We start from the raw sequence: 26,382 nt of genomic DNA, 5'->3' as shown, positions 1-26,382 counted from the left end.
TTTCGCAAAAGGTTAAAATGAAAATTGTTTTAAGGTCAACTAGATAAAAATACATCTGTTTCATTGTTTCATTTGAAACAGTTTGGTCAGAAATCACATGTGGAGTGTGCTCGATTTTCTCCAGATGGTCAGTATTTGGTCACTGGGTCTGTTGATGGATTCATTGAAGTCTGGAACTTTACGACTGGAAAAATCAGAAAGGTGAAGTATTTAAAATATATTAACTTTTCTAGTGGGAGAATTATCTAGTTTTGTTTAATTCTGTTATTTTTATAGTATAAATTTATTTTTTAAATGATAATATATACATCTGATACAACATTTTATAAAATAGAAAAGTTACTCAGTAAAGAGTCTTGCTCCAACCCTTGTCCCTCAGCTGGTCAGTTCCCTTCCTTGGACCAGCCAGGGTTATCAGTTTCTTATGTAACCTTCCTGGAATTTCTAGGTATATGTAAGCAATACCTTACATATAAGGTATGTAGCAATACCTTAGCTATATAAGTAGTGTCTAAGTAATTGTACTAATTGTGTGTTCTCTTACTATGAATGAAGTTAAATATCTTTTTATATGTGAGAAGCCAGGAGTATTTCCTGTTCTGTGAAGTCTTCACATCCTTTGCCCATTTTTCTTTTGGATTCTTACTGATTTTTAGGAACTCTTTATAGTTGGAAGAAATCAGTCTCTGTAATATGTATGGCAAATATTTTTCAATTGTGACTTTTTGTCTTTTGACTTTGCCCATCATTTTATTTTATAGACTTGAAATTTTTTTGTGTCATCACATTTATCCATCTTTTTCTTCTGCAACTTGTAGTGCTTTTCATGTTTTGTATTTTATATTAATTTTTGATCCATCTGGAATTTGTTTAGGGGGATGAAGTTGCTGTAGATTCAACTTAATTTTTTTCCTAAATAGGTATTTATTGACTATATCTACTGGTTTAAAATGTAATCTTTACCATAGAGTACTAACTTCCACTCCATGGATAGTGAATTCATGAGTGATTTTCACTTTCTACTTGATATGTTTCCTTATAGTTTGCTTCTTTTTTTTTTAAACCATGACACAGTCTTACTTTTTAATTAGGAAAAAATAAAGTTACTTTATTTTGAACAATAAGGATGACAAAGGAAACATCACAAATAAGCAGATTTTAGTCAATACATGGTTTTAGGAAAAGTAGCTGGCAATTTGGAAAAGACATTGCTTTTTCACATCGTGTCTCAAATAAATTCACATATATTAAAAGTGTACAATATGGGGGTGCTTGGATGGCTTAAACATCCAACTTTGGCTTGGGTCATGATCTCACAGTTCATGAGTTCAAGCCCCACATCAACCTGTATGGACAGTGTGGAGCCTGCTTGAGATTCTCTCCCTCCCTCTCTTCGCCTTCCCCCACTCATGCTCTCTGTCTCTCTCAAAATAAATAAATAAACTTAAAAAAATGTACACTATGAAATTGTAGGGGGATTTTGCATAGAAAAAAGATCAGTAAGCAGAAACATGTAGGGTATTATGTTGGAATTTTTTTTACAGTATTACTTTAGGTTGTGTAAAATTATTTATTCCCAGCACTGTCAGTTCATTAGAAACCTGTGTGCATGGCACTAGTATTTGCTTTGGAAATTTAGAGTAGGCACAATCCATTACTCTGCTTTTAGTAAGTTTAGAGATCTGGAATGACTGGGGGTTTTGTGTTATTTTAGTAACTGCTTATCTTTGTTTCCTTTAGGATCTTAAGTACCAGGCCCAGGATAACTTTATGATGATGGATGATGCTGTCCTCTGCATGTGTTTTAGCAGAGATACAGAAATGTTAGCAACTGGGGCCCAAGATGGAAAAATCAAGGTATTTATTAGTGGCAGAAACTTTCACATATAGACATTTTGAAACCTCTGCAATGAGGTAGTGTTTTACATGTGATAGCTTAATAATAGGTATTGTTTGTTGAACATGAAATTTATGCTAATTACTTTTTTCTTGTTTAATTCTAATAAAAACTCTACCTAGGGAGGTTCAGTAATCAGTTTAAGGTCACACATTTGGTAAGCGATAGATTAGGACTTCAGTCCAGGTCTGCTCATCACACCTTTTCTGCTGTATCACCCTGGCTCACCTTATATGATGTATTGTACTTTGGGTTTTTTTAGGGAATAGGATGCTCTGTATTTGATTAGACGTAGTTTGTATTTAATTGCTGGTGAGACACCCAGGGCTAGATAAAATACAGAAATGGTCTCTGCTTAAGTGAACTTTGAGTCTAAATTTTTGTTAATAATTTACAAGGAAAGAGGCTTAAATTTCAGAGGATTCACTTATTGCACATTGTGAAGCAGACATATTCAGCTATTAGCATGCATTTTTAATGCTTTTTTAGTACATTATTGAGCATTGCATGTTGCTTGACTCTGCAGGCTAGAGTAGGTCACTCTATTTACAAGTTTTTACTTTTTTTTTTTTTAATAAAGGTATGGAAGATTCAGAGTGGACAGTGTTTAAGGAGATTTGAAAGAGCACACAGTAAAGGTGTCACCTGTCTAAGCTTTTCTAAGGATAGCAGCCAGATCCTTAGTGCCTCTTTTGACCAGACAATTAGGTAAGTAAAAGTCCCTACACTGCCCTTACTTGAGTTTGCTATGATGAAGTGCTGGAGGGAGGTACTAGTGATTCCTTATGTTTTCACTAGCATGGTGTTATATGAAGAGTGTGAGGATATGTGAGACCTCATTATTATTTTCTCCATTTGAGTCTACCCAGAAGAGAGATTAGAAAGGGCTTATAGCTGTGTTTCGTGTTTCTTGAAGTGTGATTTTGGGCTCACCTGCATCAGAATCACCATAGAGGGCATATTACAAATATAGCCAAATCTGTCTCTGAACAGAAGCCTATGGTATTATTGGCATGTTTTCTTGCAGTCTCTGTGCCTAGCTTTTGTTTTGGTTTTGTGTGACATAATGAAAATTATATTGCATACCTAATTGCATAATCCTCTTTCTCCCCATGATATTATAAGTTGAGCTTTTATAATTCTTTGAAAGTATATTCAACATTCGGTCCCAGTTGTAATGTATAGAATATTAATTGTTCTTTTCATATCCTTTTGTTTGTGATAGAATTCATGGTTTAAAATCTGGGAAAACCCTGAAGGAATTTCGTGGCCATTCCTCCTTTGTTAATGAAGCAACTTTTACACAAGATGGACATTATATTATTAGTGCATCCTCTGATGGCACTGTAAAGGTTAAGTATTTGCTCCTGGTTTATTTTGGGGTTTCTGCTTTTGTCCTTTGAAGAGTTTTCAGTGGTGATAATGGTGATGACTGTGATGGAGTAAACTTCTTTACTAGCTGTTTAGCCATAAATGAGGTGAGTCTGAGACAATAGTAATATTCTCTGGGGAATCCCTATTGAAGGACCCGGAGTTTCAAATCTACATAATCAAAACATTTATCATTTGTAGGAAAAGAGGAAGGGTACGGAGGCCTGGATGTAAGTCATCCCCCATGTATAGTGGTTAAATTGTCTTGTTAAAGGTATGGTTCACCCACAATAGTCAAGTTTATAAAGTGCTTAGTGACCAGATGAATAAATCTCTTTTTTGTTGCACAGCCTCCCTGCCCCAGCCTGGGCCCCCACATTTAGGGGCCTTCCTGACAGCACTTACAGAGGGGCAGGAGAGGTGTAGAGTGGAACTAAGCCCTCTCTCAAATAGTTATTGTCCTCAGTGCTCAGCTGAAAGTAATGCATCTTCAGTACCTTAAGAGATTTAGTTATTTTAATAGCAGGCCTCAATTCCTAGAAACGATGAGAAATCCAAATAGAAAATTGCTGGAGATCTTTGAGACACTCCATTTACATTCTGGACCTGCTTTTAAATTGCCTTATGTAAGTGTGTAGTTTGGCAGAAGACTGAAACATTTTAACACAAATACCTAAAACACCACCCTCTGAAATTGCTTGTTCTGGCTTGGGAATTGAACCAGAAACCTGAGGATTGGAGAAGTCTTTCTCAGGACGGATGGGGAAACATACAGAGCTCTTAGTACTTTAGTCATGGGATTTGCCCTCTTTATGCTTTGAATATGGGCCTTACAGTCTGTAAAATGCCAGTGGGAGGTGGCCTATTTAGCTTTGTTTTGTGGTCTTTTCCTTTAGTCCTTCAGTGAGTTGGGTAAGCATCTCACTAACTTTTTGGACAGAAAACACTGGAAGCCTTAGAACTCTTGATCCCTGAAATGTTCATTTTTTTTTTCTAGGCAGCCAGGCTTTAGAGAGGAGATTAGGGCAGATGATAACAATGTTTATTATGAAAATAAACACTGTGGCAGTTAATGGGGCAGTAATTTCCTCCTGTTGATAGGTATTCAACATCCATTTTTTGCTAAGTTCTGTTGAAAGTACAAAGGAAACACAACATAGTCCATGCCTTTGAGACTTTAAATGTATACACATACATACATACATACACCTCATTGAGTGAGTGGTGTCCAGACAGTGCCATGCAATATTTGGTCCATTTCTTCTCTGAGCACATCTCAGATTTCAATAACTGTGATGTCTGATTTAACCCCTTCAGTTTATAATAGCCCAGAAGGGCAAGGTGAAAAAAAGCATTAGGGTGGGGAACTATTACCAAAAGAGATGCTGGGCTGGGAGAGATAATACGCGTGGCCAAGAGTGGCTTCCACTTCGTGGATCCTCGTGTGTGAGTGTCAACATTGTGGCTTCTGTTCAGCAGTTCCAGCTGTACGTTGGAATCATTTGTGGAGCTGTTTAAAAATGGACATGCCTATGTCCTAGACAGCCCTAGAGCTGTCAAATTACAGTCGCAGGATAGGGTCCCAAGCATCTAATTCTAAAAGCCCACATTTGATTTGATGTCCAGAGGAGGCTAGCTTTCCGGTTGACAGTAGCAGGGTTGACACATAGCTAATTTTAAAGATATGTAGTTCAATTAGGAGAATTTTGTAAGAAAAGATAGGTTTTAAAAGGTTTTATTAAATAGCTTTGTGACTTTTGTTGATACCCATTAATCAGCAAACAGATGGTAACAGCTTACTTACTATGTATATGGCAAAGCTAGGTATTTGATAGGACTAAAAATCAAGAAGCTTTTTTGAGTCAGTTTTATTTGATTTTAGTAATCAAATTTTCATTTTTTTAAACCCCAAAACTTTAGACATTCTTATACCCAAAAAATGTTTATGCCTTGAATTTTTGTGTCATAGATCTGGAATATGAAGACCACAGAATGTTCAAATACCTTTAAATCTTTGGGCAGCACTGCAGGGACAGATATCACTGTCAACAGTGTGATCCTACTTCCTAAAAATCCAGAGCACTTCGTGGTGTGCAACAGATCGAATACAGTGGTCATCATGAACATGCAGGGGCAGGTGAGTGCTCCGAAAGTGCCCTTGCACAGATCCTGTGGGTCATTTGCAAATCATTAAGTCTTGGTCCTGGCCCTTCCAGTAACCAAATATGGGTTCATCACTCCAAAAACCTTATATAGTCGACCTGTGAACAACACAGGGGTTAGAGCACCGACCCGCTGCACAGTAATCCGCATATTACTTTTGTCTCCCCCCAAAACTTCACTACTAGCCTACTGTTGACTGGAAGCTGTACCAATAACAATTGACTAACACATATTTTGCATGTTTTAATATTATATACTGTAATCTTACAATGTATTGTATTCTTACAATAACATATGCTTAGGGAAAAAATGTTAAGAAAATCATAAGGGAAAATACATTTATAGTACTATACTGTATTCATTTTTTTATTTTTTTTTAAAAAAATTTTGTTTTTAACCTTTATTTATTTTTGAGACAGAGAGAGACAGAGCATGAACGGGGGAGGGTCAGAGAGATAGGGAGACACAGAATCCGAAACAGGCTCCAGGCTCTGAGCTGTCAGCACAGAGACCGATGTGGGGCTTGAACTCACGGACCGCGAGATTGTGACCCGAGCTGAAGTCGGACGCCCAACCGACTGAGCCACCCAGGCGCCCCTGTATTTATTTTTTTAAAAAAATCCATGGGGTGCCTGGCTGGCTTAGCCAGAAGAGCATGTGACTCTTAATTTTGGGTTTGAGTTTGAGCTACACATCGGCTGTAGAGATTACTAAAAAAATATTAAATTAAAAAAATCTGGGGCGCCTGGGTGGCTCAGTGTGCTGACAGCTCAGAGCCTGGAGCCTGCTTCGGATTCTGTGTCTCCCTCTCTCTCTGCCTCTTCCCCCACTGGTGCATGTGCTCTCTCTCTCCCTCTCTCTCAAAATAAATAAACATTAAAAAATTTAAAAAATCTGTGTTTGTAAGTGGACCCGCCCATTCAAACCTTTGTTGTAGATAACAATGCCGGTCTGACTAAGGGAGATACAGTATGTGGGTTACTAATTTGGGATATCTCCTAGTTACCACATGATCTAAGGTGGAACTCTCATAGGAGAAGGGCAACAGTGCTTTCATGATAAGTATTTGTAATCAGGGCACCTGCATGTTTCCCAAGGAACCTCACTTTTGCAGTGCCAACGACATGAGGAGTGTCAAGATTGAGGTCTCAGGCCCTAGGAATGTGTTGTGCTACTGAAATGTTGACTTGGGCCCTTGGGGATCTTGCTGAGCATGGAGAAGAACCAGGGGCTGGTGTCTACAACTCGCTCTCCATTCCATTAGTCCCTGTCACTGATACATTTGTAGTTTAGAAACCATGGTTGAGGGGCACCTGTCTGGCTCAGTCAGAAGAGCATACAGCTCTTGATCTCCGGGTCATGAGTTCAAGCCCCGTGTTTGGTGAAGAGATTAAATAAATAAATAAATTGACTGACTTAACTAACTAACACAAAGAGCCCATGGTTGAGATGGCTGGTCTGCAGTATCTACTGGGCCCCCGCATAATAGCTATAGTTGCCCACTTCCTACGTTCCTGTTTGTATAGGATGAAGAGTGCCTGTGTACCCACCCTTTCCCCTGTGATAACATCTTTGATAATCATAGTACAATTATCAAAACCAGGAAGTTGACATTGATACAATATAATGAACTGAAATACAAACCTTACTTGGATTTCGTTAGTTTTAAATGCATTCATTTTGAGGTGACAAGTTAATAGCTCTATGAAATTTTGTCAGATGTGTAGATTTATGTAACTACCACCACAATCAGAATACAGAACTGTTTCTCTACCCCCAAAGGAACTTCTACATGCTATATACCTTTACAGTCAAACCTTCCCCCCCATAACCCTAGCCCTGGTAACTATTGATCTGCTTTCCATTATTATGATTTTGTCACTTTGAAAATGGTATAAAAATGGAATCATATGTATGTAACCTTATAACTTTTCTTTTTTATAATTTTTTAAATGTTTATTTCTGAGGGAGAGAGTGACAGAATGTGAGCGGGGGAGGGGCAGAGAGAGAGGGCGACACAGAATCTGAAGCAGGCTCCAGGCTCTGAGCTGTCAGCACAGAGCCTGACGTGGGGCTGGAACTCATGAACTGTGAGATCATAACCTGAGTCGAAGTCAGACAATTAACTGACTCAGCCACCCAGGCGCCCCAACCTTCTAACCTTTTGAGATTGGTTTTTCTCAGCTTGATTTATGGTGATGTGTGTAAAATAGAGCAAGCAAGGTCTTGGAGACAGAGTTCCATCTTGCATGAGGGGAGCACCTCATTCTTTTAGATAGAGGAAATGACAGAGTGTAAGTCCACAGAGCATTGAGAATCGTGGTATAGATTTAGAAATTGGGTGGCAATGAATTTGCTTCAGGGTAAAATGACTCCATAGACTAAAGAGCAGGGATTGGTAACTTGGGACACATGATTAACTTGAGATAGTTTATCCATGGACCGTTTCCCAGGCCAGAGGATTTAGCACACAATGAGTGTTATTGGTGATCTAATTATCAATGACCGTAAAACCAGAATGCAAAATAACAGTATAAGGATGTCAGTTAAAACTGCTGCTTTAGAACTGCTGCTAATCCAGATGTTTTGTTTTTGTCTTGGGGTATGGTATGATCTAGATTGTCAGAAGCTTCAGCTCTGGTAAGAGAGAAGGTGGTGATTTTGTTTGCTGTGCCCTATCTCCCCGTGGTGAATGGATCTACTGCGTAGGGGAGGACTTTGTGCTCTATTGTTTCAGCACAGTCACTGGGAAACTGGAGAGAACTTTGACAGTGAGTATTACTGACTTAAGGCCATCTAAAGAAATTTCATTAATACTGGTACCTTTCTGAACTCTGAAGTAAACCTTTTCCAGACTGCTGTAAGTGTGAACTTTGGTATAAAAAATGTAAAAATTCTATCACTAAATAAAATAAAGGGCCCATAAGTAATGGTATGGAATTACCTCCTCTCAGAAGTTATCCTTCAGTGAGCCCTCAGCAAGTGGATAGGATGGGTGTACATAAAGCAGAGAATAAGGAAGGGCTGGTTATAGTAGTCATATCTTCCCCAAGGGGATCAGACAGTGACAGGTATAGCTAGTTCTCTCCATGTCCTTTCAAAGGCAAATTACTTTTACACTATCCTGTCAAATTGATTTATGGTGTATTTAGCAGTTCTGTGTTGTACAAGCCACTATAAGGAGTAAATAATGCCAGTTGCTGTAACAAACAATCCCCACATTTTAGTAGTTTAACACAACGTGAGTTTATTTCTTGTTTCAATGTGATAGTTGGTAGTTTTCCTCCATTGTTTAGCTGTGTCATTTGGAACATGTGGACTCCAAGGTCTCAGGAGGAGAAAAACTAGCTGGAGGGCTATGCCAGATGTTTTTAAGACTCCCATCTGGAAGTAGTTTATATTACTTTGTTCCTCATTCTTTTTTGGTTAGAATTCACTCACATGGCCACAACCCAAATGCAAGGGGGACAGGGAAAATGTAGTTTTCTGTGGTCCTGGAAGTATAGTATGGTGAACATACAAAAAATGATATACATACCATATTAGAATATAATCTCTTGCGTCACATGATTCTTGGCACACTTGCCCTATGAAGCCTCCAGTACAGATCTCAGGTGTGAGCAAAATAATATGAGGTGGAGAGTGTTCTCCAGCTGAGGGGCCTGGAAAATACAAGTTCATGGAGTTGAAGGAATCATTTGGTCTTAGCTACTGTCTTGGCCTAGAATTTACAAAATAGGGATTGGGAGTAGGATCAGCTGTCATGCAAAAGTGACGTGGGACAAAGCATTATTCACACATTATGAAAAACAGTACAAAAATTGGCGAACCAGCAGTGTGATAACCTCATTTGAGTTTTTGGTATGTGTGTTTTAGCCATCCTCAAGGCTGCCTTAGGTTTGATTGCTTTGGTGAGAAGTGAAGCTTCACTCTTCCTCCTTTCCATTCAGCTCTGGAAACCTCTTCAGAGTCACTTTTTTATAGACCTATATCCCCTAAATCAGTGCTTTACTTTTCCCAGGTTCACGAGAAGGATGTGATCGGTATTGCACATCACCCTCATCAGAATCTGATTGCAACCTACAGTGAAGACGGACTTCTAAAGCTCTGGAAACCCTAATTCCACTTTTCTTCAACTTGCTTGAGAGCATGTACTTAAGTGAAGAAATATTCATGTATTGCTTTTTTCTTTCTAGGCTACCTTTTCTAAGCAATTGTCTGAATTAGGCACAAGAATAATTTTGTGAAAATTCATGTTCAAGTAGCAGCTACCCTTTTTATATTTTTTTAAGGTATTCATTTATCTGTTTCTAATTGGGGTGGTCATTTGATGTTTTCAGTAGTCTTCTACCTGGAGAGTGAAATACTGCTGTTTCTAGAAGAGAGTTATACTCTTTGATTATTTGAAATGGTGATTAAGACGTATCTCCTACAGTAAAATTGTAAATAAGTAACTATCCCATATTCAGTAGCTCTTTGCTGGTCCATTCTTTTTAGATGTTAATAAACTTTACACCTTTTTTGGAGGTTTTGTTTTTAAATGTAAATAAGTGCTCATCTAGTTAACATATTTACTAGTTAAGTATGGAGGGTGGGACATAACATTCTAGTCTAGCAGGAAGTCAGTTCCTATTTAGAAGGATAGACTGAATGTAAAAAGGCCAGGTATTGATAGGATCTCATTTCATTGCCCTCACTGTCCACTCATTCTTCTTAGCTGTGCCTTCTCATGCGTTCTGGCCAACTCCAGAGAACATCATCTTCATCTTCTGGATAGAACTTAGTTGTAGGATCCACTATGAGAATTCTGCTTTGGCATCTCTGAGGGTTTGGCATTGAAAATGTGCTGTTGTTCTGAAGAAAATTAGAAAAGGACCTGAGATTTAGAGAAGTCTTTTTAGGTATGTGCATCCTTACCAGTTAAAAGCCAGTAAAACTGTTGAAAATACTTTGCAAATGGGGTGTCTTTTATGTTTGAACCAAAGATGTATTGAGTGCGCTTATGTTGATGTTGGAGGGGCTGTGCCAGGTGTCATTTCAAGAAAGTGAGACCTTATTTGTGTAGACCTTTTATGCCTCCTTTAAGTTTAGCACTCATTAGGTACAAATGAGTGGGGAAAGTTGTTTAAATGATTTACATTGTTGGGGCACCTTGGTGGCTCAGTCGGTTAAGTGTCCGACTCGTGGTTTCAGCTCAGGTCATGATCTTGCGGTTCGTGAGTGCGAGCCCCACATCAGGCTCTGCGTTGGCAGTGCAGAGCCTGCTTGGGATTCTCTCCCTCTCTGCCCCTCCCCTGCTCACTCTCTTTCTCAAAATAAACAAACTTAAAAAAAACAAAGTTTTATAGTGTTCTAATTTGCCTTTGAGTGAAATATAGCCTGATCTTTTGCCTGGCACAGTAATGCTCAATATTGGCTGATTTAATCCTTGGCAGCACTAAGAAATCCCTCTTCCTCAGTCATATTCCCAAAACTTTTTTTTCCTTTTGCCATTAAACCTGCAGCTTTTTGACAGTGTGTGCCATTTTGAGTTAAACATTAGCCATAAATCCATGAATTCAAGTGAATGTAGTTTCACAGCCCAGTGAAAAGTTTTCATGTAAGAAGTTTAAGGTGGAAAGAGGAAACAGCTTGTGCTAAGAATCCTTTAGAAATATCTTCAAGAAATTGGGATTTTATATTTAGCCCATGACTTTGTGAATGGTTGAGCAGTACTGTTAAGAATGAGAAACAACAGGCCTAAAGTGGAGTCCCTTGTGCTGGCCTTGTGCTAAGCTCCACACTGGCCAAGATTTAATATCTACCCAAACTGCAGTTTCGGCCTGTCCCAGGACTGTAATCATTAACCAGTGAATCTGGAATTCAGTATTTATGAGGTAATCTACCTGATAGACCCCCTCTGGCCCCCATAGGAAGGTAACCTTGCCTGAAACAATCCACTCTTGTTAGAGATCTCCTTTCCCCACCCCCTTCTGTGTATAAAAGCCTTTTGTTCTGTGCAGTTCTTCAGAGCTCCTGTTAGATGGGATGCTGCTGGATTCATTAACTGCTGAAGTAAGTCAGTTGGATCTCAAAATTTACTCAGTTGAATTTTGTTTTTTTAACAGTAACTTTGTGCTCACGAAGAACAAGAATCTAGTTGGTCAGCACATGTTCACTTACTCCTTCTTGGAATTTTATCAAACATCTGTTCTTGTACCTAGTGCTGAAGGTGGCTTAGTAAGACCAGTTCCTGTCAGAACAGGGAAGAAATGCCAGCTAAAAGGTGTAATTGAAATGGTGGGATAGGAGAAGGGCACCTGATAATAAGCCCCACGGAGTTAGGAAAGGCTTCCTGAAGTTGACCATAAAAGGACCAGCAGGAGCTGTGGGTAAAGGGGTTTGGTGGTCAAAGTTAGCTGAAGGAGACTTCCAGGCACTGCAGTGTGGGATTCTTGCAATGCATGCAGTGTCTTGGGAGACCAGGTGAAGAGAAGCCTGGATTGAGAGTCATTAAATGTACCTTTTTTCTTAAATGAATTAACATAACAAAAGTAAAAAAAAATTAAGTCTTCCACCTTTCCCAGGAAACCCTTGTGCAACTGTCTGTAACTTCCTTTTGTACAAACCTAAAAGGTATTTGCACTTACTCTGCACATAGCTTTTCTTATGGGAGGGGCCCCAGGGACTGAGGCTGAGGTGAGAGAAGGGCCACCCTGGCTTCTGGACTCCCATGCCAGCCCGTACCACTGTCCAGCTCTCTGTGAGCTGCTTGAGGGCCTTAGACCCTCTAGGCACACAGTGGGGTCTCTGTGCCCTTGTTCCAGGTCTGGGTAAAGCAGAGCAGTGCTGGAACCTGGCTGGCCTGCATCCTTGGGCTAGGGAGTCTCTGATGAGCTGTGGGTGCTGTGCACTGGCTGGAGCCAACTGTCAGAGGCTGGAGGTGTCTGTCTGATGGTACCACTGGACTGCTTTTTCACTTTACAAAGAGATGGCAGAGATCATGTTTGTTGGCCTCTTAACCAGTATCAACGGGAGAGGATAAGCAAATGGGAGTTTGATGGCAGTAACCAATGGCATACGGCAGTCCCTCATCTGGTTTCAGTTACATGCAGGCAACTGCGGCCCAAAAGCAGATGATCCTCCTCCTGACTTAGCATCAGAAAATCAAATGGAGCCTAACAGCATGTCATAATGCTTTAATCATTCACCTCTCTTCATCTCATGTGGGCATTTCATCTCACATCATCACAACGGTGAGTACAGTACTATTTTGAGATCACATTCACCTTTTATTACAGTATGTTCTTATAATTGTTCTATTTTGTTTTTGCTATTAATCTTACTGTGCTAAATTTATAAGCATTATAGGTAGGTATGTATGTATAGGGAGAAACAGTGCATAGCGCTCAGGACTCTTCTAGGTTTCAGACCTCCACTGGGGGTCCTGGAACATATCCAAACTGTGTGGCAGGGTGGGGGCAGAGGTGGACACCCGCATTCTTCCGAAAACATGTTCCATCAGGTAGCTAGGAAAGTAGGTACTCTGCTGCAGCCTACAGATACAACTGGTATTTGTCTCCAGCACTTACAACTTAAAATACACGGCAGTAAAGTTTCCTTCAGTAGGGTAAGGATATTTGCCCTATTCCCCATTCAGTTGTTAAATTTGTATTTCTGGGGGCACCTGGGTGGCTCAGTTAAGTGTCCAACCCTTGATTTCCACTCAGGTCATGAGTTTCGTGGGTTTGAGCCCGTCAGCAACTGGGCTATCAGCACAGAGCCTGTTTGGCTCTCTCTGCCCTTTCCCCATTGACTTCTCTCAAATTAAAAAATAAATTTGTGACTCTGGATACATTGAAATCTGAGGATGGGATTTCAAGGCAACCTTTCTTTAAATCTCAGGTACAATTATCTTCTTCAGTTGCTTTTCAACTTGTACTAAGAGCCCTTCCTTCCTATGTAAGCAGCCTTGTTTAATTCTCTGAATTACTCTTATGAAGTACAGCCTATTATGGTTTCCATAATACACATGAAGAAAGGGACTTCCAGAGGTTCCCATACCTTGTTCATGGAGCACACACTGAAAGCCAGGTGCAATTCCAAAGCTCAATTTCTTTATTCTTTGAATCTGGCTGTTAGCTGCTTCTCTTTAGGTCTGGGAACAGGCAAAGAATGCGTGAATTGTGTCTCCACAATCCATTACAATTTATTTATTTACCTAACCCAGCCACAGGAAGTGAGATGAGTAAAAGAGCACTGAGTGACAACTGGGACTGCAGTTTTTACCGTTAACTTACTTGGGCCAGAGCAGTGGTTCTGTCATCCAGTAAATAAATCAAAGGTAAATTTTCAGGTCCTGTCCCTGACCTATGGAATCTGCAGTCGTGGCACTGGGGCTCATCAACCTTGCTGTTTTGAGATCCAGAACACTAGAGGGCAGTTTCTCCACTCCTAAAACGGATGTTTTGATTCTTGTTCTGCCTCACAAGGTTGTAGATATAATCCAGTTAAGTGATAACTGTTCAGGACTTAAGAAGCCTTTGAAAGAGCATCTTTATTTTGCTGTAGCTTGTTAGGTTTCATTCACTGTATTTTTACAACCTACACATTTTTCCTATATTATTTCAAAAAAGATATTGTGATGAAGTGTACATCTAAGCTGGGAAGCTCCCTGGTCTGAGCCTCAAACTTCTAACTGCAGTGTCAAAGGCTGCCATTATTGGACTTTCTCTTACCAATGCATTATCCTAGATGGTTAATAGGACTATGTCCCTATGTTGGTAGTGTTGAACTTTGGCTGTTGATAAACATCTTGGTGCTTAAGCTACTACACCCAGCTCCATGATGTTAAAATCCTGGCGTGGGGTGGGGGTGGGGCTCACATGTTTTTAAGTTTCCCAGGTAACTAAGTGTAGCCAAGGTTGAGAAGCAGTACCATATGCAGAAAAAGACCTGATGCTAATTTCACATACAGGAAGATCTGCCACCATGTTCCATTAGCACCCTCATGGGACATTCTTATCCCCTACAAGTATGAGTGGATGGGGAAGGCATCAGAGCAAGCATTAGTGCTACGGCCAGGAACTCCACTTGTGTGGATGCACATGCATTCCTGTAGCAGACTTGGTCAGAGTTGTAAGAGAGGACCTTGGTCCAAGTTCTCAGGGGCAGCTTTTAGACTACAAACTGTTTCTGCCTTTCCTGGTTAACTATTTCCTTTTCAGATTTCTATTTTTCTTTTATTTTTATACTGTATAACTCAGTAGCATTACATTAGTAACATTCACAACCTTGTAGAACCATCACTGTTTATCTAAAACTTTATCACAACCAATTAAGCATTAACCATTCATTCCTCTTCCCCCTAGCCCTTGGTAACTGGTCTATGAATTTGCCTTGATAGGTCATTTAAGTACACATACACATACAATAATTTGTCCTCTCACACACGTACCATCACATTTTGTCCATTAGTTGGGTATGGGTTTGCTCCCCCTTTGGCTACTGTGAATTTTACAAACAACACTGGCAACAAGTATCTCACTTAGCCAAGGAGTCAATTACTAACTGTAGGCTTTTTGAGAAACTGCTCAACTTTTCTATAAGAGATGCACCATTTTACATTCCTACCAGTGAGGTACTGGGTCCCAATTTCTCCACGTTTTCACCTATTTTCATTTTGGATTAGTAGGTGTGAAGTAGTATTTCACTGTGGTTGTAATTTATAGTTGCCCTCAATGACTGATGTTAAACATGAGGATTTCAATTTTTTAACATGTTATATGTATTACAACTCAGGGTTCTTTGGAGAAATTTAAGATTTCTGGTCATACTTTGTTGTGTTTTCCTGCGTACCTGGCATCATACCCAAACAGAAGGGTAGCTGTATGGTACTGACTAAAAATGACAATCTAAAAATAACAGGTTATTAATTATTTCACTATGACAAACACTGGAAGTGTGAAAACTATGTTTTAGTTTCTCCTTTTTAACTCAAATGTGCTCTATGAGGGAAACTTCGATGTGGGCCACTTCTGGAGAAATGTTTAACCTTACTGATTACAGGAGATGCAGCACAATCAGGATAAATGGGTAAAAACTTTCACATTTTCACACTAGTGTTTGCAAAGTTTTTAAAAACCCTTTTGGCTCATTACTTACCCCTCACCCACTTTCACTCCCCACCCTTGTTTAACATTCAACTATAGTTAAGTACCATTTTCAATTACCCATTTAACTAGTTAAATGACAAATTACCTATCTTAATTAGTGAAAAGCCAATGCTTTTAATCTAGGGGAAAAAAAAGCCTGTAGTGACACACTGGAAATGCTTTGTAATCAGTATATTAAGGAGACATTCATACATTTCAAGAATTGCTTAATTCTGATATCCAGATTTAAGCTTGTGAACATGACTTTTAAACATACAATTAAAGCTATTCATCATAATTTGCTATACTACCAACATTAAATTACAGTTACTTCGGAGCGTAAGTTAAATTGTTTAAAGTAAGCCTGTAACAAACCTAAAACACCTTCCTAGCTCACACATGCAAATTTACTTTTCTGTGTAAATATCTCTTCACTCTAAGTTACCCTGCTCCCGAAGTCACTACTCTGAAGCTTATCATGGTCCAAAGAGAAGGAAAAAAAGTGTAACCAGGACTGGTGTGTGTGTGTGTGTGTGTGTGTGTGTGTGTGTGTATATATATGTTAAATATATATATATTAAAAAAAAAAGATGGCACAGCAGAAGGGAATGCAATTCTACAAGTGCAAGTCCTCAAACAGCAGATTATGACAAACCCCTTCTTTAGAAAGGTATCCTTTCCACCACTGATACCACAGGCCAAATTACACAGCATGCCATCTTTAAGTAACAGTTGAGGCAACAGAATAAATGCAGAAGCATCACAATGAATCCCACTTAATAGAACTACAGACCAACACTTGTCTACAAATTCTTTTTCTGATTGCCAATTAAACAAGTTTTAACTTCATAGCTTAACAATTAAGGGTCATACACTGAAGTCAATACATTTACCTAGCATTTTCAGTCTAAACTAGTTCATGTACATAGAGCTGAAATCAATTACAAGGTCGGGCCTCTAACAAATGCCAGGGGAGATTTTTTTAAAAGTAGTTTTTACAAGTATTAAACTTATCTTGCACACTGAATTCATCATACATACAGGGCAAAGTCAGAGCTTTTATATTTTTTATTCTTCATTTAACTTTTAAAACACTACTATAGTTGAATATTAAAACAAAAACAATAATAGCAAGTAGTGAGCTATGATTATAGTCCTTCATTCGTTCACTACTGCATATAAAATGCCAGCAGTGTTCTTCACTGGCCCCATTAAGAGGTCTGACACTGAACACCTCCCCTAGGGTGATGTTCATCATCCTCATATGCTTCTCCATTGTAATGGCGCCTTCTTTCCTGATTTGGATCAAAGTCCACCAGTTCTACCTGGTCCATTTCATCAGTCTCTTCTACTTCCTTCCTCTCAGGTAGGAGCTTTTCCAGCAAAGACAGTTTATCAGGAGAGAGAAAGCCATTCTCAGGGAAGTTTACCTATAAAAAGAAATCTCCACTGTAAGTTCCATTTGATTTACTTAACCAAGTAGCTCCTTAGACATATTACCATTGACCCATTTTCCCCAGAAAAACACTTGAGAACATTATCTTTTGGTGAATCTGCCAATCCCAAGTTAGAACACATGTTCTAAAAGGCACAAAAACATCTAGCTAGTATAGCCTTAACTAGAATTTAAGGCATTAAAAAAAAAAAAAAAAAAAACCCTCATCGGAGTAAAACTGCACTGTGATGATTATGGTTCTATTCAGCCAATGTAAGAACCCACACTAAAACATACTAATTCCTTGTAACAGGATTTAAACAAAGCTATTCATCTTCACAAAAGCAGTCCTTCTTTTCCCAAAAATGTTTTTTAAATTTCTTAAAAAGTATACTTTCGAGACAGAGCATGAGTAGGGGAGGGGCAGAGAGACAGGGAGACAGAATCCGAAGCAGGCTTCAGGCTGAGCTGTCAGCAGAGCCCAATATGGGGCTCGACCAATGAACCGTGACATCATGACCTGAGCTGAAGTCGGACACTTAACCGACCAAGCCACCCAGGCAACCCCAAAAATGTTTTTAATAAAAGCTGTATTTGTTGGTCAAGGGCCAATTTAAGATTGAAAAAAAATGGTTGGGGGTTGCTTTATGAACCATCCTATTAACCAAGTACTGTAGTATTTTGCCAAAAACTCACAATAGCTAAGTGCTTCTGCCGAACTAAATATAAGATCCTAATTATAGCCTTGTGTTAGCTCATTTCTTCCTGAACAAGAGACTATAATGTGCTTTACCATCCAGAAATGTAATTGTTATATTTTAATAAGCTAATCATTGTCAAGTATTCCCAGGCTACTTTATAGCTTACCTTAAATTCGATGATTAGGCGACCCTTTTCGTATGGTCTACGATAAATTGGCATGCCTTCATTCAGCACACACTTGATATCTCCATGCTTGACAATCTGACCTAAAAACATAGAAGCCAAGTTTTATTAAATACAGTCACATTTTTATGAGGTGGGGAAAATAAAGAGGAATCTAGCTCATTGACAGGAATAAATATATGTGAAGCAATCCAATTACCTTTCAGTTTTTAGGGGCTTCCTTAAGAAACCCAATTACCATACAATTTCAGCTCAGCTCACGGGAGAGACTTAATTGAACAAGTAATTATACTAGTTTTCTCAGTGCCTATATACTAGCTAGCAGCAGACCGCGAAAATACTGTAACAGACAAGCTCATCTAAGTTATCATACCTGGATGAGAGGTAATGACAATGGTTCTGTTGTCTAGAGTAGATATTGGCTTTTGAAAGCCGCACAGTGCTTCAACCAGCTGTATGTCCATACACATGAAAAGATCCTCTCCTCGCCTGTTATCAACATAAATATGACATACACTCAATTCTCTCAAATCACCAGTGATTAGAAGTACCACAACAGGCAAATCCGTTTTCTTAACAGCAAGCAAGGGTATCTTTCACAAAAAAGTCCTCTCTCCCAATTCTCAAAACAGCAAATATATGAACCCTGCCAACCATTTCCTGGATAAGACTTTAGAATCTTTCCACTCATTCTAGGTAGCCTCTACTACTTACCATCCCCATTACCTAATTTTAAATCTGGTTTCTTAACAAGGGGGAAAAAATTTTCCCACAACTGCAGCTAAAAAAAAAAAAAAGTGCTGATATTAAGAAGGAAAGGACATAGTGTGAGGCAGAACAGACTCCCAACTGGGTCCTGGATTTAGGTTCTGTGAAATTAAATAATGGGGATGACCAATTCCAAATGATAAAAGAATTTTTTACTGACCTACATGAATTACTAATATAGTGCTTTGCATATTATGAAATACCTTTTGTATTTTGTATAGCCCACTTCCTCCTTGGGCTTAGACTTTCTTTTCCAGTTCATATTAGTAAAATAACTTATCCACAGAGTACTCTCCAAATAAAACTTGTAGATTCAGGGGTGCCTGGGTGGCTCCGTTGGTTAAGCATCTGACTCTTGATTTCAGCTCAGGTCAACAGTTCCTGAGTTCGAGCCCCACATCGGGCTCTGTGGGGACAGCACAGACCCTGCTTAGGATTGTTTCCCCCTCTCTCTCAAAAGCAAGCATTAAACAAACAAAAACAAAACTAGTAGATTCACCTCAAATGACCCTATCAAAATCCTGACTTTGATAGCATTTCCCATTATTTAAGACACTTATAGGAATGTTCTTTTTCACTAACTCAAAACCAGTTCCTTCAGATGTCATTCCCAACAGATTTACAGGATCCCTACTCTCGTCCAAAGCTTTAAATTAGCAATAGCTATATATTTAACACATGGGTTAACAAATCCTTGTTCTTAACTGTAAGATCATAAACAGTATCATTTCACAGCAACAGACCTCAATTTATATACTAATTTAGTTTTCTACAGAGAAGTTTCTATACATTTATTTACAATTAAAAGCAACTCAACTTATCACAAACTCTGGACTAAAAGGGGCAAAAGGTTTAGGTCATTTCAAATTAACTGCTTACACAAAGACTATTTATATTCATACAAAACACTTCTTAAAAAAAAGCATATCCTTTAGGTAACGATTTACCTAAATTTACCCAAAAACCAAAATCTGATCTTTTTTTGTTTGTAGCCTACTGAAACAATGGCTAACAGCCTTTTAGAAAAGGTATCACATATAACCTAACTCTACTACACTTTTCTACAGTATTTCCAGTAAGTTTTTAGAGTAATGAAAAGCACATTTAAAAAAAATGCAATTTGTCAGTTTGAGTAATTGGTAAGTTTTTACCTAGTAAAAACAGCATGGTCCTTCTGATCTAAAACAATGATAATATCTCCTGGTTCCAGTCCAGGTTCTTGGTCTCCTTCACCATGGAATGTTATCTTCTGGCCATCTTTCATGCCTAAAAACAAAAGATTAGTTTTACACTCTTATTTAACATCCAACCAATGTCAGAATCTTTATTAAGAAATCGGTGCATGTTTGTGTATGCCTGGAAAAAAATGCTCAAAGTCTTTGTGGATTCTAAATTTACCGAAATGACTAAGAATGCCCACATGATTCAATCAGGCCAATTTCTTACTGAAGAAAGTGATCATAGGGGAGAACACAAACCATAGACGCAAACCCACGTGAGGCTCCAAATCTCAGAGCTGCTATTTACTGCTAGCTGGATTACCCTGGGGAATCAAGTTGCATAACATTCCAAAATACCAACTTTCCCAGACACCTACCTCATCAGGACTGTTTCGAGGATTAAATAAAAAAGCCCATGCTGCCACCAAATCAGTTAACTGGCAAACATAACCATAATAATTAACAATAAACATTACTTATATCCAGCTTGTCTCCTGAACCAATCACTGAGGGAACCCAAACAAGAGCCACTGTTTTACATATTATGAAAGATATGAAACCTCTATTATGTAGCCAAAACTCTAATGAAGATCCATCAAACTAGATCCAGCAGATCATTTCATGACTAATCCTTCATGTATTATAGTACCTTCACCCATGTTCCCCCCTCCATTTAAAAAAAATTCTTTTCAGTGCTTATTTTTGAGACAGAACATGAGCAGGGGAGGGGGCAGAGAGAGAGGGAGACACAGAATCTGAAGCAGGCTCCTGGCTCTGAGCTGTCAGCAGAGCCAGATGCGGGGAAATGGGGCTTGAACTCACGACTCGAACCGTAAGAGATCATGACCTGAAGGAAAATGGATGCTTAACTGACTGAGCCACTCAGACACCCTTCCCCCAATCCCTTTTTGAAGCAAAATCTAAATGCGTGAGGATGTATCTCTAAAAAACTAAGAACTTAAACCACAATACCAGTATTACATAGGAGAAAACGAACAGTTTGTCTTTATTCTTGAGGCCAAGTTGCTGTCTTGTTACAGCAGTGAAGCAATTCAACTGTACTTGGTTTTGCTCGATGTTCCACTACTGTAAAAAGCATGGATAAAAGCAGCAAATATGGCTTCACTTACAACTAATGCTCTCCTAAAAACACTGTTGGTAGCAAAAGGGATGTTCTATCAAAGCAAAAAAATCCAAACCTGACTACACATGGACCAACTGAGAGAGGGGAAAAAAAGTGAAAGGAGGGCAGTACCATAAATCACACAAAAGAACATTACAGAGGCTTAAGTTAATGCAGATTTACGTAGTAATATGCAATGAGGTTCATATCGACAATTCCGTATTAGTATGCACATTATGTAATAGTTTCATTTTAAATTAGCCATGTCTGAAAGACATTGCTACATGTTCATAAGTTCTTGTTTACCAGTTAAAACATGTTCATTAGTTTAGAACAATTTCAAGAAAATAGGAGACCCCCTGAATTCTTCACCTAAACCCCCCTATCCTTAAAAGAAGGCACATCCTGGAGTGCCTGGCTGGTTCAGTCAGTGGAACCCATGACTCAATCTTAGGGTTGTCAAGTTTGAGCCCCACTGGTAAGTGTAGAGAATACTTAAAATCTTTACAAAAAAAGAAAAAAAAAAAAGGCATATCCTTTAATCTAGCAGTTCCCAAAGAAATAGTTATTTCAGTTACAAGTGGAAGATCTAATGATTTAATAGAAGAAAATTAAGTTTAGAACATTATTCAATCATTTGCTGATATCAGTGTTCTATCAAAATAAGGAAGTGACTCAGAACTCACCTTTGTCAATATGAACTTCTAGAATCTTCTTTTCTCGAACTATCTTCCTTCCATTGCAGCTTTTACATCTATCTTTAGGACTGATCCGTTCCCCATGGCCCTGGCACTCCATGCACACAGATTGAATTTGCTGAACCATTCCAGGTCCTATCTGATGAATTCTTATTTGCATTCCAGTACCTCGGCAATTGGGACAACATTCTACCGCTCCTTTCTTACCACCTCGGCCTAAACGGTTTAAAAAGAAATGTTGGAATTTAGTATTGGATATGATGAATGTTTTAATATTAATCAAAGTTCTTAAACACTACAGTTTCCAAGGTTTGATGGAATGCTGTCCTAAAAATCTACGATTCAGCCTTTTTATATTTCACAAAATATAGCCACCACCAGCTTCAGTTAATAGATAACATTTTTATTGTCTTTCCAAAGAACCATTTCAGATTTTTAAATTTTTTTTAATGTTTATTTATTTTTGAGATAGAGACAGAACATGAATGGGGGAGGGTCAGAGAGAGAGGGAGACACAGAATCTGAAGCAGGCTCCAGGCTCTGAGCTGTCAGCACAGAGTCCAATGTGGGGCTCGAACTCACAGACCGTGAGATCATGACCTGAGCCGAGGTCGGACGCTTAACCCACTGAGCCACCCAGGCGCCCCCAGATTTTTGTTTTAAACATGTGCTCCCAAAGCACAATTTTTAGGAATACTTTATCTGTGAGATGAGAACATTTTAAAGCATGTATTCTCTTTAGAAAATACCTTTATTTCAAACAAGTAACTTAAGATTACATGTTCTCACCCAGAAACTGGTCTAAACAGTTAAGTGTCCAAAAAAGAAGACACTGTTTAAACCATTATTACAAATCAGGGAAGCCATTAGAATGACATAAGAGTTTTAAAGAGAACAGAAGTGTTCAACTCTGAATAATGTTGAGGAAAAAAAAGACACCACAAATTAGATTGATCCCAACTGTATTTAAAACATACAAGGGGCCCCTGAGTGGCTTAGTTGGTTAAGGTCCAACTTCAGCTCAGGTCATGATCTCATGTTTCATGAGTTCAAGCCCCACATCAGGCTCTGTGCTGTCACAGCAGAGCCTGCTTCGGATCCTGTCTCCCTTTCTCCTTGCACCCCTCCCATCCATAATAAACAAACGTTAAAAAAAAAAAAAAATGGAATAAAACACACACGTGGAAAAAGGTGGTAGATTCAGGAGGTTTTCTTCATACTCGTACTCTCCAAGATTTAGGTAGAGTACTGTCAGTTTTATTTATCTAGAAGAGCTTTGGTCTCATTTTCACTTATAGTAAAGGTGTGAAAAGACCATACCTTCACATTTGTCGCAAATCACATTCTTTTGCAGAGCTAGTTTTCTTGTTGCACCATTATATAAATCTTCTAAGGTTACAGAGAGCTGATGCACAACATTTTTACCTAGAATGAATGACAGCTCGTTAAAAATCGAAGACATTTCTTATGTTTGTGTTCATTGCACTTTAAAAATAGTAAAGAATAATGAAAGACTAGTCTCACAGGACACATCTGTTGAGCACCTATCACATACATAGAAGTTGGCCACATTATCACACGTGATCCACGAACTATGATGTAATTTCAGTTGAGGAAAACTGGGTGACATTGAATAATCTGCCCGAGGACATATATGTGGCCATCTTATAAACCATGCTAATCAAAAACCTCAACTGCAAAATCACTTGGGAAATCGATGTTATTTAAATAGGTTTCACAATAAATTAATCCAAACTGCATTTCTGTCCTAATATACTCTAAACCTTTCACTTAGTATTATATTGAACATGGCCAACCATTTCTTCATCCAAAAATCCTTCAGCAGAGTTCCAACTAAACAAAATTCGCAAGGAAAGCAGACATATTTATTCAGTCTCTACAGAAGGCTATTAATTTCCACTTCTTTCTGAAGCGTGGCATATTTACTTTTGGGGCAACAGTAAAGACTGTATTTCTCATACAGTCCTATTCAATACACCTACAACAATAGAAACGTTTTATATCCATGATATCTAATACAGTAGCCACTAATCACATGTAGCTATTTAGCACCTAAGAATGGCTACTATACAGAAATTTATTTAAATGTGGCCAGTGGCTATAAAGCAGTGCCATATCTCACCTCAAAATGTGAAACGGAAAATAGAGATTGCATAAGGATACAAAGGCTACAAAGAAGTCACTTGCCAATAGTTAATAAGTTCCTAGCTAATGATTCTTCCACAATGACTTTTATCCACCAGGAATGAGTACTGCCTTAAGCCTCAGTGAAAAACCTCCCTCACTCTTATCTGCAGAGCATGCCTAAAGAGTATTATTAGTTTCCAATGAAGCACCATTAACTGCATCCTTTAACTCCTAGCTCCACCTTTGGTTCTGTATCAAATACAGGTCCATGTAGTTGATTCTGGCATGCTAAAAACTGCCCTTCTTTACCTTTATAGATTTGAGACTACAGAGAAGGGAGAGCAAACAATTCCTGAAGTGTGACTTATCCTCCAGTTTCATGACCAAAAAACCTTTTAATGGGAGTCAGACTTTGCTAGTCCATTCGTTAAAAAAATTAAAAAATCAAAACAAAACAAAAAAAACCCAGCTGTTTTTCTGTGGGACAAATCATCCTAAGTAATTAACTTTGATTACAAATTGTTTTAAGTTCCTTAACTACATTTTTGTTAAATGTTAGGGGTACATATTTTAAAATATTTTAAATTGAAGCGAGATTAAACAGACTGTAAGCTACTGGGAGATAATAAAAGCTAATCCTGACTCTGATGCCTTGCTACATATGACCCCGAGGAAATTTTAAATTTCTGAATTTTAACTCACTTTGAACAAGGCCACCACCTCCAACTGGGCTGGAGGGTGGGGGAGGGGTCAAATATCTCTAAAAAGGGTTTTGAATACTATGTTCCTATACTCTATTCCTTTACCTAAGGGTTGCTAACCTTCCAAATGTCATACATATTGGAGAACTTTACAAGCACTTGTTAGAACTTGATTGACTTAGCTGTTTTTGGTTACATCTCACTTTAAAAAATTACATCAAAGTGGCACTTTGTCAGTTTGCAACTTTATACCAACATGTAAACAAGCATTTCAAACAGGTGATTTCTCAACAATTTACTTTCACAAAGGGCTACTTTAATTTGCTGCATGTGGACTAGGTTATTCTTACCTCTCCTCTCTCTCTGCATCCTTCCTCCTCCTCCAAAAAACATATCAAAGATGTCCATGGGGGAGCCAAAACCACCACCTGCTCCACCTTCTTTAATTGCCTGTTCTCCTCCTTTGTCATATAATTCCCTTTTCTTCGCATCAGAGAGCACTTCATAAGCTTGAGAAATCTGTTTAAACTGTTTGAGAAAGAAAATTTCCCTTCAGAAAAAAAGTGTTGCAAAAACAATCACTGTATTACACATACTCATTGTCAGACTGCAATGGAAATAGTATATACCTGGCAAAGAATTACACAGCTACATTTAAGACTGAACACGTAAGAAAAAAAAAAAGTAGGAGTACATCACTTGCCTTCTCTCCTTCATTTGGATTCTTGTCAGGGTGGTACTTCAAAGCCAATTTCCTGTAAGCCTTTTTCAATTCTTCCTGGGTGGCATTGGGTTTGACCCCCAAAACATCATAGTAAGTAGTTTCTTTCACCATTTTCTACAGCCTGAAATAAAATGCGATTTTAACTTTCAACTATTAATTTTAATTAGGAAAAGTCAGAATTAAGGCAGAGAAATCTTCCCTTTCCCAAATCTGATAGAACACTGCCTTCCCTAAACTTCAGAGAAGGTAACAAATCCTTTGGTAATTCAGCGATAAATTCTTACTAAATGTCGGCTAGTAATTATCGGGGAATAATTCACAGGCCTTTCTCTGTAGCAGCTGGTCCCCACTCTCCCACAGGAAAGCTCCATACTTAACGCCACTATTATCCGGATTCTTCCTGTTTCTCTTTCCCAGTATGACAGCAGTAATCAAAAAGAGCACCAATAGGCTCAGTTCTTACGTTATCCTTATCTTCCGGTAAATCGGATAAGCCCTACACTCCCTAGATAAAAAAACATTTGGACACGGGGGAGGAGGGAAAGGAGTGGTTTATGAAACTGATTTTAAGCCACCACAAAGCAAGCTCTCCCCCCGGCAACCTTAAGGGTGTTTCTCAATCAAAGAACTTATAGCATCTCTACTTTCACTACCGAACACCTCTCGCCCCCACGAGTCAGCGTAGTTTCCATGGCGTTAGGTTGCCCCCTACGTTAGGTGCAGACCGTTACGGTTTTCTTCCTCCCACCTGGGACCGAAGGGGTGGGAGAACCCCAGCCAGCCCTCAACAAAGAGAAGCTCGGAGAAGCCACCGCAGCCTCCGCCCCGCTCCCTCCGCAGCCCCTCGCCCCCTGGCTCCTTCCGCGCGTGCGCGAATGGTCGCCCACCCCTAGCAAGCCGGAGCAGAGGGGACGCGGGGGCGCGCACGGAAGGGGGGTCGATTGGAAAGCTGAGGGCTCCAAGTCCTTGGGGACCTCGGGCTAAATAGAGTGGAAAATGCTTCAGGAAACATCTCGAGCCCACTCACCGCGTGCGGAGGACTGCTGCGGCAACACACCAGCCCTCCCAAAAAGAAAATCGTGAATACAGGAACCGACAACCCTCCCGCCCACGCGG

The 26,382-nt window shown here is 39.1% G+C and overlaps 2 protein-coding genes across 3 annotated transcripts in view; one reads left to right on the top strand and one right to left on the bottom strand.

Moving 5' to 3' along the window:
* Positions 1-16,113, top strand: part of SMU1 (SMU1 DNA replication regulator and spliceosomal factor) — a 27,908-nt gene extending 11,795 nt beyond the window's left edge. The window contains exons 6-12 of the mRNA XM_049624867.1: positions 82-201; positions 1,741-1,857; positions 2,478-2,605; positions 3,123-3,249; positions 5,238-5,405; positions 8,050-8,202; positions 9,453-16,113. Coding sequence (XP_049480824.1) covers positions 82-201; positions 1,741-1,857; positions 2,478-2,605; positions 3,123-3,249; positions 5,238-5,405; positions 8,050-8,202; positions 9,453-9,551 — 912 coding nt within the window. The 3' untranslated portion in view covers positions 9,552-16,113. The remainder of the gene's footprint in view (positions 1-81; positions 202-1,740; positions 1,858-2,477; positions 2,606-3,122; positions 3,250-5,237; positions 5,406-8,049; positions 8,203-9,452) is intronic.
* On the bottom strand, positions 15,742-26,382 carry DNAJA1 (DnaJ heat shock protein family (Hsp40) member A1). 2 transcript variants are annotated; one of them, XM_049624877.1, is made up of 8 exons: positions 26,294-26,382; positions 24,893-25,387; positions 23,014-23,118; positions 21,682-21,909; positions 19,804-19,918; positions 18,258-18,373; positions 17,867-17,967; positions 15,742-16,994 (listed from the first exon to the last, which is right to left on the bottom strand). In XM_049624877.1, the coding sequence occupies exons 2-8, from the start codon at positions 24,948-24,950 to the stop codon at positions 16,776-16,778; spliced, it is 942 nt and encodes a 313-aa protein (XP_049480834.1). In that variant the 5' UTR covers positions 24,951-25,387; positions 26,294-26,382; the 3' UTR covers positions 15,742-16,775. The 2 variants fall into 2 exon arrangements, with proteins under 2 accessions (XP_049480834.1, XP_049480844.1); XM_049624887.1 differs by lacking the exon at positions 26,294-26,382 and having other exon boundaries at positions 24,893-25,070; positions 25,204-25,377.

This window comes from Panthera uncia, chromosome D4, assembly GCF_023721935.1.
Source record: "Panthera uncia isolate 11264 chromosome D4, Puncia_PCG_1.0, whole genome shotgun sequence".
Lineage (NCBI taxonomy): Eukaryota > Metazoa > Chordata > Mammalia > Carnivora > Felidae > Panthera > Panthera uncia.
The sequence above is the reverse complement of the archived record's forward strand: the minus strand, read 5'-3'. Positions and strand labels throughout refer to the sequence as shown.

Excerpts from the sequence above, each read along its gene's own strand:
- DNAJA1 (XM_049624887.1), bottom strand. The coding sequence starts at position 25,377 with ATGGTGAAAGAAACTACTTACTATGATGTTTTGGGGGTCAAACCCAAT. Across the intron at positions 23,119-24,892 it reads GATGCAGAGAGAGAGGAGAG|GTAAAAATGTTGTGCATCAG; the intron begins GTAAGAATAACC and ends CATTCATTCTAG. Across the intron at positions 21,910-23,013 it reads GATTTGCGACAAATGTGAAG|GCCGAGGTGGTAAGAAAGGA; the intron begins GTATGGTCTTTT and ends TAAACCGTTTAG.